Source organism: Falco naumanni, chromosome Z (assembly GCF_017639655.2).
Source record: "Falco naumanni isolate bFalNau1 chromosome Z, bFalNau1.pat, whole genome shotgun sequence".
Classification (NCBI taxonomy): domain Eukaryota; kingdom Metazoa; phylum Chordata; class Aves; order Falconiformes; family Falconidae; genus Falco; species Falco naumanni.
The window spans coordinates 76,448,460-76,465,537 of NC_054080.1; the positions used below are offsets into that span (position 1 = coordinate 76,448,460).

Genomic DNA, 17,078 nt, shown 5'->3' on the forward strand with positions numbered 1-17,078 from the left:
TCCATCCAACGGGGAGACACGTCCACCCTGAGCTCTCCCCTCTTCTCCTTCTCCTGTGGGAGAGACACATGCTTGCTCAGCAAGCACGGTGGAGAGCATTTCCATTTTCAACCCCAGTCATGCGGGGGAGAGTTTAACATCTGTTAAATTTTTCATTAAAAATGCTCGGTATTTAGTGCAACTTGACACATTCCGATAGGCAAAAGGAACGAGTAATCCCAAGGAAACCCATTCTGTGGTATTTTTCTTGAGCACAGTGCTGCAGCCAGACAGGAGCAACCTCACCAGGGCAAGAACTTACTCCAGCCTTCCCCTTTGTTTGGCCATAGGATATCCCCCACCATATCCGCATCCGCCTGGGAAGAAGCCAGTCTGGATTGAAGCCAGATCCACCATCAGAGACCCAGGGGTGGGGTGGGTGTGAGCTCTCATCCCAGGGCTGGGCAAAGAGGGAACTGCACCTTTGCAAGGCTCTGACCTGAGCCCATGTCCTTGAACGGATGCCAGCACTGTGCTGTTTTAATTAGACAGCATGGCCACTAAACGAAGGAGCTCCCAGCTCTCCAAGCAACTCCAGGTCTCATGGGCAGAGCTGGGAGTTGTGGCATTGGTGGTCATCCAGGTCTGGACCCCAAAAGTAAAAGTGAAGCCATCACTTTTTATGTTTTTATGCAACAGGGTTAATGGTATATGATATATGTATTTTGCACACACACACACACACACACACATATATATATGTACACACACACACACACATATGTAATACATATATATATAATAGTCATGAGAATGACCCCAGAAGCGAGGCAGAAAAGTGCAGAGGGGATGCGGCTGAACAGGAGCACCTCGCTAGCGAAATGATAACTCTGTCTTCCCCTGCTGCTCTTTTACCCGACAGCCTTTCCTGCTGCCCCTCGGGGAGCGATGTGTGGTCTTCCCTCTGTGCAGAGCCCAAACCACGTGTGAAAAGCCAAACTCAACCTGAGCAACCCTCAGGGCGAGCATCAGGGCAGACCTGCAGTGGGACCCTGCTCCCCAGCCAGGAGCTCAGCTCCCCCTTCCATCACCCTCTGGCTCCAGGACACCCGCATCTGGTTTGTGAGGTTTTATCTCTGCCATGACTTGTAACGGTCCTTAAACTCATCTCGGCAGTGATAATTCTCCCTAAAGAGAAAACAACGCTGTGACAGCACAGCCGACCGCAAGGTTTCAGCAGACACATCCCACGCCCCTCCTGGCACTCCTGCCAAACTTTGCCTTTTCTTGCCAGGCCAGCCCTGCATCCTCCTCCGCTCCCAGTGCTGACAAAGGCAGCCCGCCAGCCTGCTCAGCATTCGGCTCCCATTGCTGGGAGCAACCAACTAAGGAGCCCAGCTCGGCAGCTGGGAGCATCCCAGTCTAGTGTCCCCACTATCCTGGCTCGTCGTATGATTTCTCCTAAGGGATAGACACTGAGCTGGGACTGCGTCTCCAAGCTGATCCTCTGCTGATAAGCGGGCTGCCAAGTCTCCAGTGCTAAGACAAAAGAGTTTTTCTCTTCCTAGCCAGTTTTGCTGCTGTGAATGACAGAGGAAGAGGGAAAAGCAAGCTGCCTGGCACTCCTCGTGGGCGAGAGGCTACAGGGCTCCTTCCCCCTCACTGTTCTGGCAGACCATGGAGCTTTTCAGGCTGAGCCTGGGGTGTATTTGCCTCCTTCCTTGGCTTGAGGGTAAGTTTCTCCTCCTTTGGGGTAGCTGGGAAGTGGGATGTGAACTGCCTCCCAGGTTTTAACCTGCTTTCCTGCTGAAGCGTTGCTTGGGTTGCAAAACTCTGAACCCACCAGCTGCAAAACAAGTGCCTACAGACACATTTCAAGGCAGCATTTAAAATGGGATTAAACACAGGGGTACAGGACAGTGAGGGACAGGCTGGCAAGGCGCTAGGATGGCTTGGCCAGAGACACTGTGGCATCATGCTGGCTGCTTCTATAAAGCGCTTTTAAGCTGCTAAGAGTAGTGGATGAATAAACCTGCTCTGAGGGTGAGGCAGGCACTAACTGACCTCCGAAGCACTCTGCTCCCTGCCCTGGCTGCTCCTTCCCGGCAGAGGTGAGCAGGCTCAGACCATGCTGGCAGCATGAGAGAGGGTGGTGGGAAGGGTAGCAAAACCTCATCGCATTAGTCCTGCTCCTGTGGTGGTCGGCTGGGAACGGGGATGTGCTGGGGAGCTGCAGAGTCTGTGCCGCGCATCTCCGTGGAGCAGACTTGGTGGTGGCTCACATTAACATTCAGCTGCTTGTGGGGGTCGCTCAAATCCTGGCTCCTGCCCGTACACAGCAGAATTTTGAATCTGAGCAGCCTTGGTTTTGACATGCATGGGTAGAGGAGGAAAGCAGAAGTTCTGCCAAGTATCGTCCTGCAGAGCTGGAGCAGTGCTACCCAGGAACAGCGACCCCAAAGCAGTGCTGCCTGTGGTCTCACCCATTCCATTGTGGGCAGTGAGCAGCATCTATATTCTCTAAAAACAGGCAAAGCTCCTGAGTTAGTAAGTAATACCCTTTTTATTTTGCTGTTATGCCTAAGATGCCAGGTTGAAAGGCACTCACTGAAATAGATCCCTGCAGTGCTTCAAGGCTAATTCAGCCCCTGAAGCCGCACAGAGGACAACTCTGCAGTTTTACAGGTTACTTGCTCAAAGCTTTTCAAGCTCCTGAGACCAGAGGACTACAGCTATTTGGGTGGCACAGCTGGGACTCTTATTCCTTAAAGACAAACCTCGGACTGGCAGCTCCAACCAGCTGCTTTCCATTCCCTGCTCCACAACCTCTAAGTGCACATTCCCTGGGTTGCTTCAAGCAGCTTGCCCTCAGCTTTCTCTGCAGCCAGATCAAGGCAGAGGTTTGTGCTCCCACAGATTTGACTTTTGCTCCATCTACTGCTGTTTTGTGTACCCCAAATCTTGCAATTACAATAAATCCAGTGAACTGAATCTCTTATTTTTTAAGGCCCCAGGCTGAGGTATGTCACTGTACTAGTGAAGGATGAGGACGTGTATTTTTTAAGTTACAGGATATCTGGTTAGGACCTGGAGGTGACATCATGGTGGGATGCCAGGAGAGCAGAGCAGCCTTCAGAGCCTTGCTCTTTCTCTCACTCTAATACAGATCTTGCATGGTGTTAGAAGAAAGTAGTTCTTTACTGCTGCTACATGACAGAAGCCCAATGGCTGTGCTTTGTTAGTAAATTAAGGAGGATGACAGGACATTTCCTTTCCAGTGAAATTGGTTTGGTGCCATGGCATGACCAGCTGCTACCTTTCAGCCAGACCACTAATAAAACCACAATTGTTTCTCAAGAAAGGAATTTATCTTCCCAATAACTGCCAATGCCAAAAGCAAACTCAAAGAGCAGACAGCAAATTTGTTCTTGCTTGGGTCCCCTGGAGCAGCCTCTCCCCATCCCATCCTGCCTGGGGCTGCTGAGCTTTCAGGCTGTCAGCAGGAAAGAGGTGCTTGCTCTCGACACACCTTAGAGGGCTTGGTTTCTTGCTGGAAAATGGAAATCCTGGAATTGCCTAAGCTGGTTCTGACAGTGGTTTCATCAGAAAATGCCTGCAAGCTGGGAAGGAGGCGACACGTTTTCTTAAGAAGTTAAGCTTAACAGTAACCCAGTGAGTTACAAAGGATGGTGGGAATTTGGGAACCAGCAGGATCTGTGCATATACAGGCAGAAAGAAAACTGCTGAAATAACACCACATTTAACACTGACTCTCAATTCTCATGCACCGAGTGTGAGGCTGGCGGTGGCTCTGTTTGGCATCCTGGCCCAGTCTCTGGGACCCTGGGGACTGCTCTCCTCCCCTCTGAGCCCGCGTGCAGTGCTGGCTGCTCCCCGAGCCCTCATGCCTCCCTCTCCTAAGGCAGCCCTAAGCGTCTTGCGTTGAAGAGGCAGAAAGACTGATCTCATCTGATACTTCTCTTCCCCCATATACTTTTGCAACATCCAACTATTTCCTGCTTGGGGGATTTCCTGATCCTGGTGTGTTTAACTCTTCAGTAGCTATCAGATCTCCTCCCTCAGCTTGTGCAGACTTTCCCTGGCAGCATGGATGCACAGAAGCCACCTCCTGCAGGTTGTAAGCCTTCCATTGGCACCCCTTGGCCCACCTGGGATCAGTCCTTGACCAGTTAGCCCCTGCCCATCCTCTCCAGACCTCTCTGGATTTTATAGACTTCCATCATATTCCACCAGGGACTGGTTTTCCCCACATGCTTCAGCTTCATGTTGACTTCATCAGACTCCCCCGCTTCCCATCATTTATCCATGTCTTTTTCCATGCCAAAACCTTCCTTGTTTTCCTACAGCTGCTCTGTTCCCTTGAAGGCCTTTGCTGAGATACTTGGTCAAAGGTGGACCTTGCAGTAACATGGAAAGCTATGAAGCTTTTCTTGGTTTGGGTCAACCAAAATCTCACCAACAGGGACTCACCAGGCTCTGTCTAGCATCATCCTTTCCATAGGTAGATTGGTCACATCCACTGACTTGTCATGGATATTTGAGTCTCTAAACTTTACATCCAAGTAAGCACAGTTATAAGGTAAAGGAAGACCAGGGCAAAATAAATCTAATATTGGTTCCAGTCAATAGCCTGTTTTGCAAAAAAACCCACAACCTGATCTCACCTCCTGCCATATTGGTCTTGGCTGTAAATTCAGGCAAAATATACAACAGAGTGCCAGTCTCACTGCTTCCCTGTGAATATCTAATTTCCTGCTTTTGACCAAACACATCTGGGTCACCACACCCCTCTTATGGCAGCAGGTGCCTTCCAGCTGTTTTTAAGATGACCTGGTTTTTAATGTCGTGGCTGCCGCAGATGGATGCTTGCCTTCAAGGACAGGTAGAGGCAGGAAAAGGTAAATTCCTGACTATCACTCAGCAGTCATCTTCTCCCTACAGAAAACAACCGCTTGGCAAGAGAAATTGAGCTAATTAAAGGATTTTTCCAACAGTTAGGAACCCCACCAGGGAGGGCAAAAGGGGCAGAGGCCAATGCTGAGGTTCCCAGGTGACCTGGAGTGTTTTGGGAATCTGTGCTTGGTCAGTGCTGACTTGGACCCTTCGCTCCACAGACCCTTTAGAGGGAGCAACCCATCCCCAAGCAATTTGCAGATGGCTTTGATCAAGCCGTCACAGGCACTGCTTAGAAACGGCAGAAACTTTCCCAGCCAGACCGGGATTACTGGTAACCAAGGCTTTCCTGGTGGCATTACCTTAATTAGGAACGTTGCATGGTCTTCGCTCCTAATCCTATAAGGAACAGCGTGTCCCAAGGGTGGCCGTGCTGCAGAGAAGCAGAGGGCTATATTTGCTTGCTTTTCTTGCTTGTAACTAGACAGAGTGGCAGTATCTTAGGACAAATGAGCTGGCAATAACTGCCTTTGCTAGAAACTGTTTATTTTGTTCCTAAAAATATGAAGAGGCCAAAATGTTCAAGCATGAGTAGCTTAAAGCAGGCATCTACTCAGGGTCTGTGGGTAAGGCTGGCATTTTCCAGAGACGCTGAGTCCGTCCCCAGGGAGCACACTGGATGCTCTGCTCACTCCAGGTTAACATTCCTAAAATGTTAGGGCTGATGGCCTCCTTTGCAGGGCTACTGGACAATGGGACTTGGCAGTGTTGGGGAAATAAAGACATTTTTCCTCCTGAGTAAGAATTGTTGGTGTCTGATGTGTATATACTCTGATTTTATTGGTGGGTCCACCCCTTGTGACTGTGTGGGGCATGTGCAGCAATTGCTACCAGTTACCTGTATCTAATCATAAGTTGCTCTCTTAGCAATATCTCAGTGTCAGGAAAGCAATAACATACGGGTAGCAGATGGTGAACCTGTACAATGGACACAGGTTCACACCTTGGAGGGCAAGGACCAAGCAAAACACCACAAGAAAAATCCTGCTGTTGGTAGCCAGCCTTACCAAGAGCTCAGCCTCACTGCTGGTAGGGAAGACACTTGGACCACAGTTCAGAGGAGCAGGATAACGGCCCCAGCTTTGCTGCCACCCTCCTGTCTAATGCTGAACCAAGTAAACTTTAGTTAGACCTCTGTTCCCAAGCTGTAAGATGGTGGTTGGACTTTTGGACCTGAGGTATGGTGCGAAGATAAAAATCTGTTAATAACTCAGTGTCATACGCTACTGAGGAGCTATACAAATCTCAAAGGAAATCACTTCAGTTGCAGTGCTGATGTTCCTCAACTCACATGTATACCCATGTAAGATGGGCTGTCCTGGTGGACCTTCAGTGGGGTGAGTCTCTGCAAACTGAGACCTGCATAAAAACAAGAAAGCTGGTAGAAAGTGGCAGTTCAAAAGTGCAAAAGGCTGGTAGATAATATGGGGGCACACAATTCTTGCTGCTAACGTGTAGGTAACACAGCGATTCTTTAGAGAGGAACATACAGTATCAGGGACTGTATACAAAGAACAAAACACAAATCTGCTGGCAGGGTTAACAGCAGCACTCTTCAAAATGTAATGGAAAAATGAAACCTGTGAACAGACAGTCATTGGCAATAAATAGCTGGCATAAGAAGGGCAGCCAAAGCAGGACAGTGTAGAAAGGCTGTATGGATTATCAGTTCCAGTGCTCACTTCAGACATGGTCAGGGAGGTCCTCACATGGCATCACTCTCTGCAGTCTGAAGAGTGTTATCAACCCAAATTGTCAACAGGGTACATTTTAGGGAAAAAAAAGATAAATAATCTCTGGGGAATGACCAGCCCAGATGGTATTCACACTGAGTTACAGGAAACCAAAGGTTACATTTTTTGCATTTCTAAGGAGTATGTAAACTCTTACTTAAAGCAACCTCAGCACTAAAGGGCTGCATTATAGCAATTATGTCTCCCTTAAGAGGGATCCTTGCATAGCCTGGGGAAACACAGGTTACTAGGTTTGAATTCAGTGTCAGGCAAGTCAGTAGAAGCAGAGAACAGCATTTGCAGACAGATAGATAAATATGAGAAAAGTCAATACAATTTTGTAGTGGAGATGTCTGACATCTGTGTTGCCATCAATGAGCACATAAATGTGATGAGCTGATCTAGACCTTGCACCTGCATTTGCAAAAGGTTTTTCATAAGATTCTTCCACTGAGGCCCTGAAGAAAGGCCATTCTCATGGAATGGGAGATAGCCACAGGCTGGAACAAAGAAGTGGAGTAAATTAACAACTTATTACTCACTTCCAAACTTACTGAATAAGTTTGGGTCTGGAGCACAAATCTTACAACGAGGGGAGTTGTTTATCCTGGAGAGGAGGAGGCTTGGGGGGGACCTTGTGGCTCCCTGCAGCTGCCTGACAGGAGGGTGTAGGCAGGGGGGGGGTCGGTCTCTTCTCCCAGGTGACAAGTGACAGGGCAAGAGGAGATGGTCTCATGCTGCACCAGGGGAGGTTTAGATTGGATATTAGGAAAAATTTCTTCACCAAAATGGTGGTAAAGCATTGGAACAGGCTGCCTGGGGAGGTGGTGGAATCACCATCCCTGGAGGTTCTTAAGAAACACACAGATGCGGTGCTTAGGGACATGGTTTAGTGGTGAACTCAGCAGTCCTGGGTTAACAATTGAACCTGATGATCTGAAAGGTCTTTTCCAACCTAAATGATTCTATGATTCTGTGACAATGATGATAGCAGAATGAAGGTATCGGCAGGTGCCAACACAGATAAAAAAGGGTGAACAATGAAATTATTAATTTTGCTGATGAGCAAAATTATTAAGAATAATCAAAACTGAAGCTGACTGTGTGGAGCTGCAGAAGGAGCTCATGATACTGATTGAGCAACAAAATGGTCTTTGAATTTCAGAGTTGAAAAGTACAAGGTAGTGTACATGGGCAAAATCATTTTAACCATAAATACCCAGCAATGCTCCTTTAACTAGTCCATAAATTCTAGGAAGGAGGCACTGGCATCTTTGCTACCTTGAGTGAGCACTTTGCTTGTCTGATTCTTACCCTTTTCCCCTATTAGCAAGTGCTGATGCCCAGTGCTGGAGACAGGATACTGGGCTCAGCACATATTTTATCTGACCCAGCACAATTCTTATGTCCTCCTGTTACATTTTTATGCAGCTGTAACATCATCATCACTTTGAAAATGGGTTATTCCTCATTAAGGTGAAACAAAGAGATGAGAGTCCTGAATTCCAGGTGCTAGAAAAAAGCATGGTGGTGGGATTGTATTCATCCCTTTGTATTTTCTAAAGATTATGGGAGGTTATATTTGAGACATATCTCCCGCCTTTAGAAGCTGGCAGAAACTCGAGGCCAAGGTGCATTAAACATCTTTTCTCCATCCAGCCCTCAATAGGGGGTAAAGGGGATGGGACTCGCAAGCATCCTCAGATCCCACAGAAATTTAATTTTCACTTAGGCACATGGGCTTGGAAGGAATTGCCTTGACTGGGGGCTGTCACAGGTCCATGAATGTCAATATCCCAGCGTGGACACATCTGTGCTGAACTCGGAGCCAGTGCAGGAGCTCTACCACAGCTTCTGGCTGCCTCTCTCCACACATTCAGGCTGACCAGAAAGCCCTGAGCTGTTTCTGATTTAACAACGCCCAGTCACTATTAATCTAGCAGACCCCTAGAATTTCCTGAGAGAAAATGTAAGAGCTCTATTAAGCTATTGTTCAACCCTTGATATTGTGTACCGGCTTCTGTTTACGCAGCCAGTTTTTTCAGGTACCGAGCCAAATACTTGCTGCCAGGGAAAAGTATTGTTCTTTGCTTTGTGGGGGGAAGCTCTGCAGAAACAGTTGTTTAGATAAACATCACGTTTTCAGTCTCCTCTTAATCTTCGTGCTCAATACTGTATGTTGACGGGGCTTTCATAACTCTGACTCCTGAGGGAAAAAAAGTCACCAGAAAAGCTGGAAGTTACCATGTGGTAATTGTAATTAAAATGAAAAGATTTCTCATAATGTCTAGAAACTTGGAAGTTTTATTTCTGTCCCTCTGTTTTAGGCACAAAACACACAGCAGAAGGTACTCCTGCATCAGTGACAGATGGTTTAGTATTTAACATTTTTCTCAGGATGTTCACAGGCCACATCTAATGATTCTGTACTGAAAATGGGGGCTATTGTCCAGCTAACAGGATGATATCCATCTTAAGTCATCAGAGATGTTGGGACCCCTTGCTATTAAAAGAAACAAGTCATTACAGTCAAATTGTAGTTCTGTTGTGAGGCAGCTGTAACAATACTCTTGTATAAAGGGATCCTTAAAAATGGTGCCTTCATGCCTGGGGAGCACAAATGTATGCCAAGTGTGCTAATTCCAAGTTTACACCAATATGTAAATAAGCTGTGTCAGTCAAGTACTTGCAGATTTCTGATGGGGTATGGTTTTATCCCAGCATTGCTGTAATGTCACCGGAAGCCACTTAACGGAAACAGTAGCCCAAAGTGGCCTAATTGGCCCCAGGTGAAAAGCACCTGAGGAATTCAGGGGTTTAAATTGCTTTTTTATAAGAAAGATTTGATCTAGATAGGGGCAAAAAACCCCCACACCCAACCATCCAATTATTTTGGAGGGAGGAAACGATGGGTACCTATTTAAAGGAATTGAAATACTGGATTAAATATATATAGGCAGATATTACATAATAGTTCAGCTTTTCAAGTGTGGTGGATTTTCACCCATTAGTTACAAGGGTTACTGACGTTGTTATTAGTTTTCTCTAGTACCGCTCCTGGCTGTTTGCATACACTGTATTTTAATGAAATATCATTCTGGGGAATTAGGAAGCTGGGGGAACTGTTAATCTAGCCATGCCTACCCATGGAAGGACGGGTGGGTTACGTCTCCCCTCTCCCAGGGCATCTGCAATGTCTGGTGCTCAGAAGGCTTGTTTGCCTTGGACATGCACAATACTAAACCATGCTCTGATTGTACCACAGTAGCAGAGGGACAAGGCTTCCTCATAAGGAACACCCGGATGGAAAAGTGCATTCGTGTCTCCCACCACGAGACCAACAGCATCAGCCTGACCGACTGCAAGGTGCACTCCCAGCAGCAGCAGTGGAGCTGGGACCCTGCCACCAGGACCATCGTCAGCCTTCACACAAAGCAGTGCTTGTCGGCCCACAAGATGCAGGAGTATGCTCTGGTCAAGATGGAGCCTTGCGGGGACTGGGAACGCCAAGTGTGGTCCTGCAGCAAGAAGGGACACCTGACTCTGCAGAGCTTGGGCTTCCACCTCAGCACCAAGAAAGGAGGCCATAAGGTCTTTGTCTCAAGGGAGAAGGACAAATTCAGCAGGTGGAAGACTTTAGCAGATGGAACCATCTGTGCTGCTGCCTGGACAGCAGCTCCAAGGCCCAACAAACCAACGCAACCAGCTGTAGGCACACATGTGTGGATCTATGAAAGTAAGATGAGGTCGATTTAGTATCAGGTAACATCTAACCTTACATATCATTCAAGCCACCTAACTCCAGGCTTGCATCCATCATTCTAACTCATGTTCACTTTGGCCCCACCTAGAGAGACACCAAATGGCTCCAAGTTAGCCCAGCTACTTGGTACCACCAGTTCCCTGTAGTTCCTGCTGAGTGTTTTCCAGAAAGCACGCAACACCTTACAGGATCAGGACTCTAAACATAAGCTGCATTTCATGACAGGCAGAAGTCAAGTATTTTGGAAAGTTCATGTGAATCGGTGCCCAAAGCTAAGAATAGTTGCAATTGCTTAGGCCTCCTGAGTCCAAAATAACCAAGGAAGTCCCACAGAGTCAGGCGCTTCACATTTTGAAAGGGCTTTTGGTACTTATTACTTTGGGATGTCATTTTCGGTAACAAGAAAACTGGGGGCAGCTGAAAACCTCTTTAAAACTTGTATGAACTACTGGAAGCAGCTATATTTGAAATGAGAAATTGTTGCTTCTGTTTCTAAGCAACAGGTTACAGTTATCTCCTGCCAGACCCCAACAGTGCACCCATCACAAGTGAAGCCATGGTTCTAGCCTTCATCCCATGCTCTTACGATCCTCAGAAGTGAACCTCGCTCCTGGTGCCTGATATAACCATAAAGAGAATAGTGAACACAGCAAGTAGCAGGAGCTAATTAAAGTGCTGCCATCCCTTTGCATTAGGAAAACCTAGAACATGACATCAAAGTTATAAAAAATCTGGTTTGTGTTACCAGTTTCATGACCTTGGCCTCTGTTAAAAAGATAATCTCTACCTTCATAAGCGTTCGCTATCCCCTGCTTAGACTGCACACAAAAAGGGCAGAAATCCTGGTCTTGTCATAGTTTTAAGTGTTGGACACCAGTCTAAAAGACATCAAGCATGGTCATTGCACCAGGATGTGACTGTCATAATTTGTCAGATGGCGAGTGAAGCCCATTGCTAACCACTGATAATTCACGGTCCAGTCTGTTTCCCTCTTTCATTTAGCCTCTTAGGCAAAGGAAGGTGGTTTCAAGACTTCTCTTGTGAAGTTGTGTGCAGATCTGAGACCTGAAAATCACACTCAGTTCCTCCCCTCATCCTCTCCTCCTCTCCCTTCTTCCATTCCACAGACGAAAAGAGCTGGTGTTTGTAATGACTTTTCTGTGTTTGCCCACTCTGTAGATGATGAGGTTCCCAGTCTGCCTCAGGAGAAATTTCCCTTGCATAAGGCTATTCCTTACCTTAAGGCCTGATGGCCCCAATGAGATTTTCAGCTTTGCAGAAATGAATAATGAGAAAATTTGATCAATCTGGGTGGCATAAGCAAATGGATTATGAGTGCAACCCCTTGACACAAAGAGGCTATGTCTAATTCAAAATAAAAAAGAGATAACACTAGCTTTTTTGGCTGTCATGTGCAGCTAAGATAGCCTTTTACCTGAGGTTTTTAATTAGCCAACTAGAAGGTTAACATGCAATTACGACAGTAGTCACAAGTGTTAGTGTTTGTTTAACATGCAGGTAAATACAGCCAACACAAATTACATACCATAACAAATCAGTTAAATATAGGCTAGGAAATGCGTGGAACATTTAAGATATGGGAAAAGGCATGTGAAAAGGGCATTTGCATTCCCCAAGGCAATGTTCCTGGCAGCCCAGGGCTGCCTCTGAGCCAGCCTCCCCAAACAAGGCTGCAAGGGTAAACACAGAGCAGGCTTTGAATCAGGTTGTGCCAGTTAGTGTGTCTTGTGCAAACTGGTAATTTTCCTATCAACCCCACGGTTCAGAGTCTACTGGAGGGAACCTCTGACTACTCAGTAACAACATCAAAGTCCTATGTGTTTGTTCAGGCTGTTCTTATCCAAGTTTCAGTTGATCATCAGCAGGAAGCTTTCATTATGGTGGGTTATTTGCTCGACAAGTTCCACCCGTGTACCCATGGATGCTCATGCCACAGGAAGGGATGGGGTTGGGATAAACAGTGGGGAGCCCTGAATATATGGGTTTCTTGGTCTTGCCACATGCATCAGTGAAGGAGAGGGATGACTACTGCTGCCACAAGATTTCCCACAACCTTCCCTCTAGCAGTAGTTGATACCCCACATACCCTACCTCTGGAGTAAGACTGGCAACACAAAGGATGCCATTGAGCCTTGCAAGAGGTATGGACTATTTACAACCCTTTCAATCCCATTTCATCATCTGCTCTGTTGGTAATACTTGTGATGCTTCTACTTGCCTCTTCCTCACACTTCATCCTTTAACAGCTGGTGTTTTGCACTCCATCTTTTTAGACCAATTACCTTATTTACCACCAGAAAATAAGCTCTGCTTTGGCTATGGGTTCTGTCTTGAAAGGTTCATTTCAGCTTTGAAATCTGTGAGAACTGAAGGCCCCTGCTTCACAGAAGGTCATCACTATTGCACCACGTCCTGTTTGCCATGCAGGCTAGAGGACTAATACGGCAAGGGCTGGGTTCCCTTCCCTTCCCAGGCACCAAGCATATCCAGGTTTCTGTACAAAAAATAAATGATAATCACATACATCTTCACTTTATTTCCTTCCAAGCTAAAACCATCGACTCATCAAAGATCAATGCCATGGACAGAGGATCTTCTGTGAGCTTGACTGACCCACCTCTGGCTAACAAATTTAACAGCACAGTGTCTCCAGCGAAGACCAAGCAGGCATACTTCCCAGCAAATGAAGGTGAGCACTTTTCTTTTCTGAAGGCATATGTAAGAACCACAGGAAGAGAAGCGTGGGTGGCATCTAGAGATTACTCAAGTATTTTCAGTGGTGTAAGTACCTGAGTACTTCTGAAGAACTTCCACGTATACCACTGAGCGGTTCAAGGCTTTGGTTTCACACAACATGTTGAGATGTTTGCCTTGGCAAGCAGTTCGGTGATAACAGCCATAATCTTAACCTGAAGGCACAGACATCAGATGTTCTAGGAACAAAAAATAGCAGTAGCTGGGGAATACCGAGGAACAAGAAAGTCTCCTTTTTCATTCGAGCTCCTTACAAAGGGAATTTGTGGTTACAGTGCAATCCCAGGAGGAAGCTGGAGCTTTCTCCAGTCCAACAGTGGAAGCTGCTAATCTGAGCCTCTCTGTTTCTTCCCATAGATGTATCCCACAATCACTCTAAAAAGCACCATGGAAATCGAGGCAAAAATGCTGGAGCCAGGCTTGCAGGTAGGTCCAGGGATCAGCCAGAGGAGGAGGAGACCAGATGGATGAAGGTTCATCGGTGCGTCTGACCTTCCCATCAATACAGTTACATTCCCCTGGGTCCTGCTGAGGATGCTTGGTAGGGAATGAGGGCACCAAACTACCTGTCAGAAAAACTCCTTTTAAAGATTAAACAAATCTCCCCAGGCCTGGAGTAAAAAAGTTAGTAAAAACATAAAAATGTTTTGTCCCAGCTCATGAAGGCAAATAGGTACCCACTAACACTGGTGCCTTCCCCAGCCCTTCTCTTTTTGTATCAGAGAGCTGCAGAGCTGAGAAGCATGGATAGTTACTGTCTTCCTAGGAAGAAAGAAAACCTTTTTGTTGCTATTTGCAATAGAAGGATGCTGTGCAGCATGAAGAAGCTGTAAGATGTTGATCTTATGGACAAAGCACTTTTCCTGTTACCTGCTAGTCTTCAGGGACATTACAGGTGGTTTTTGTGGGGATCATGGCTATTGCATAAGAATGGGGATAGGTACAGCAAATGAATATTATCTGATATCCTTTCAGGCACCAACTGGAAGACAGCCATGCTGGTCCTCAGCCCCTTGGCATTCATACTGGGGTTAATAATACTGACACTCAACGTTCATTACAACAAGTAAGTGAGATTCAGGCTCATCTGGTTTACCACTTCCCTGTCCAGCATCCCACACCTGAAGTGTCTGGCTCTAAGCAGATGGTCCTGCTCACCCATAATGTCACCCTTCATGATTTCTCCTCTCCACCACTCTGTTTCTCCCTCCCACCCACTATTCCATCCAAATACAGCCATTAATGTTGGCTCCTCCTCTTCTACTCACCTTGCACCATCCCTTGAAGGTTTAGGGGACATAGGCACTACAATTGCTGAACCAGTTGACACAGAGAAGCTACCAAGTGACAGAGGCAGTTATGTACCCTCTTCTCTCTTCTCCTAGGAAGAAGAAAATCCTCTCTGCTCTGAAGAGCTCCCCAGCCAACAGCAGCAGAGCTGACTTGCGGGAGCAGTCTCCCTTACGAAGAGGTCCCCAGCCATACCTTCCACCATCACGCTCCCCTTCCTTGAGGCGTGGAGAGATCCTCATTGAGTGGAAAGATGGGACTGTCACTCCTCTTTTTGATAATGCAAATTATCAAACAGACTAGCTCCATTATAATGGAGCTGTTGTTCCATCCTGTGTCACTTTTCCAACCAGGCAGAGTGGCACCATAGCCAATCGCCTCCCTGGTCTTGCTGTTTTGACAGGGAGTTGTAAGCGCTGTTTGGATTTTTTTTAACACTTGAAAACAATCTCCTTGCACAGCACGAGGTTGAAGCAAGCAGAGCAGATTGTTTGGTTCGTATAGGCACACGCTGCTTAGCTCTTCCAGAGCTGATTTAACCCGTAACAAAACCCAGACTGAGCTAAATCAAGCTGAGACGCTCACCAGCTGCAACTGTCCATTGCCCTGAAATTCTAGAGTTACTGAGCATATAAGCCTTGGAGGCAAGGTGTAAGGTGAAAAACAGAAATCCTGATGATCCTTAAACCCTTTTTAAGATAAAACTAGCTGCCAACAGACAGAAGGTTGTCAAGTTACTTTGTCAATGTGGGAACATAACTAATAAGCGCTGCATTCGGGACTCAAAAAGATTAAAGTCTCCTCCAGATACCTGCCAAAATACTCCCCCCACTAAGTTATCAGTTAAGTAACAGCAAGTCATTTTTCTAACTTAAAAGGTAGCACTCCATTGTCCTCTCTGCATCACCGTAAGAGTCCAGCTGACAGAATAGGTCTCTCTCAAAATACTTCCATATTTAGGACATATTAGACCTTACACACTCTTTCTTTACATAGAATGACAAGTAACATCAGTGATACTTGTCAGGGATATTACATTATCCAGCCCTTTTTACACCAGCCTCTGATTTCCTAGCCATATGGAGCAGTCAGTGAACAGATATAATGCTCCCACCTAGAGCAGGAATACAGTTCTTTTCTAGAAAGGAATAAGGCACTGTTTTCAGCCTTCACACTTGTTGTTTTGAGTATAATTACCTGTGACCACCACGCTCAATTCTGATTTTTTCTCAGTGAAACTAGCAATGTCTTAGTGCTTTCCTAATATTAATGGATTTATGCTTTCCTTCTCTCTGATCTTGTGATGATGTAAACTGTAATCATGGCTATAACTCAGGATTTATTTGAAGAAAGAAATACTAACACCAGGAAATTACAAGTATGAGCTGCATCAGTATATTTGTTCACTAGAGCAAGGGAAACCATATCCTAACCTCTGATTACTCAAGACTTAAACAACGCTTTTCAATTTACCCAAATTAAGTTGTGCTATTTCAGTGGAGCTTGAACTTCTCTAGAGGTTGATTTTATTTAACCTAAGCCAGAAATGGGGTCTCCAGGGAATTTAAAGTCTCTGATATTTTTTTTTAAACATATATCCACAGCCTGGTAAAATGGCTAATTGCCATGTGACAATATTATGACCAAAACCTTAATTGGTCTCAAGAAAGAAAATAGAAACCTTATTGGTTCAGGGGATAAAAATCATAGAGGTTAGAAATAAATGTCTTCCCCAGGCAGATTATTCCACTGGAAGGCTTCCCACATGCTCCTTGGGAAAATATTTTACTACTAGACATGGGCAGAGGAAGAACTCTTTCTCCACCAGTGAGCAGTGAACACAAACAAGAGTCAGAATTAAATTCTGAGCTTCCAATTGTTCCACTTTAGAACAAATCCAGAGATTTTTAGGACAAATTTCCAAATGTGTAAGCATCATTTTACACACAAAATTTGTGGGAATACATTCTGTACTTTCTCTCAAATGTACAGCTCTCTCAAAATGCAGTGCCTCACCAGTTAGCACAGTTACGTCCCTTGCACCTTTTTCTACAACAGTTAAGATGCCCACGTTTGAAATTCTGACCAAGGAGCACATCACCTTACAATGCACTTACTACCCTCCAAAACCTTGACACACTTTGGAAACACTGTGTATACAGTGCCATTAAAATGGAAACACTCGGAGTTCAGCTACTGTTGTGCTTTCCAAAGCAGCAAGTGCTTATGTTCATTACTGCTGAATGGGCAGAACAGATGACTTGCTAATGACTCTCTATAATTCATACTTAATATGCCAATCTTGCTTATAAACATGAAGGCAGTAACACCATTGTTTACATAGCACTGATTAAATGCTAGATTAAACAATAATGAAAAAAGTGAACCAACACAGGCTTTTATCTATTTTCTCCCCCTCTCTTTTACTGGTTGCTATCTTTTATTTACTGCTCACTGGTTTACCTACATTAAAGGCTATAAACCAAATTTTCCAAGGTAAGGACAGAGGAGCTGAAGGTATGAGTGGCACAGTAGCCAAACATCCATCAGGAAAGACTCCAAAA

The 17,078-nt window shown here is 45.7% G+C and overlaps 1 protein-coding gene across 3 annotated transcripts; it reads left to right on the forward strand.

Annotated features, from left to right (window-relative positions):
• Positions 1-1,274: 1,274 nt before the first annotated feature.
• Positions 1,275-15,496, forward strand: LOC121081312. 3 transcript variants are annotated; one of them, XM_040580237.1, is made up of 5 exons: positions 1,275-1,711; positions 13,019-13,159; positions 13,582-13,650; positions 14,200-14,290; positions 14,610-15,496. In XM_040580237.1, exons 1-5 carry the CDS (start codon positions 1,657-1,659, stop codon positions 14,815-14,817), a joined length of 564 nt encoding a protein of 187 aa, XP_040436171.1. In that variant the 5' UTR covers positions 1,275-1,656; the 3' UTR covers positions 14,818-15,496. The 3 variants fall into 3 exon arrangements, with proteins under 3 accessions (XP_040436171.1, XP_040436172.1, XP_040436170.1); XM_040580236.1 differs by lacking the exon at positions 1,275-1,711 and having other exon boundaries at positions 10,904-13,159; XM_040580238.1 differs by lacking the exons at positions 13,019-13,159; positions 13,582-13,650; positions 14,200-14,290; positions 14,610-15,496 and adding an exon at positions 9,952-10,884.
• The last annotated feature ends 1,582 nt before the right edge of the window (positions 15,497-17,078 follow it).

Excerpts from the sequence above, each read along its gene's own strand:
- LOC121081312 (XM_040580236.1), top strand. The coding sequence starts at position 12,892 with ATGCAGGCTAGAGGACTAATACGGCAAGGGCTGGGTTCCCTTCCCTTC. Across the intron at positions 13,651-14,199 it reads TGCTGGAGCCAGGCTTGCAG|GCACCAACTGGAAGACAGCC; the intron begins GTAGGTCCAGGG and ends ATATCCTTTCAG. Across the intron at positions 14,291-14,609 it reads CTCAACGTTCATTACAACAA|GAAGAAGAAAATCCTCTCTG; the intron begins GTAAGTGAGATT and ends CTCTTCTCCTAG.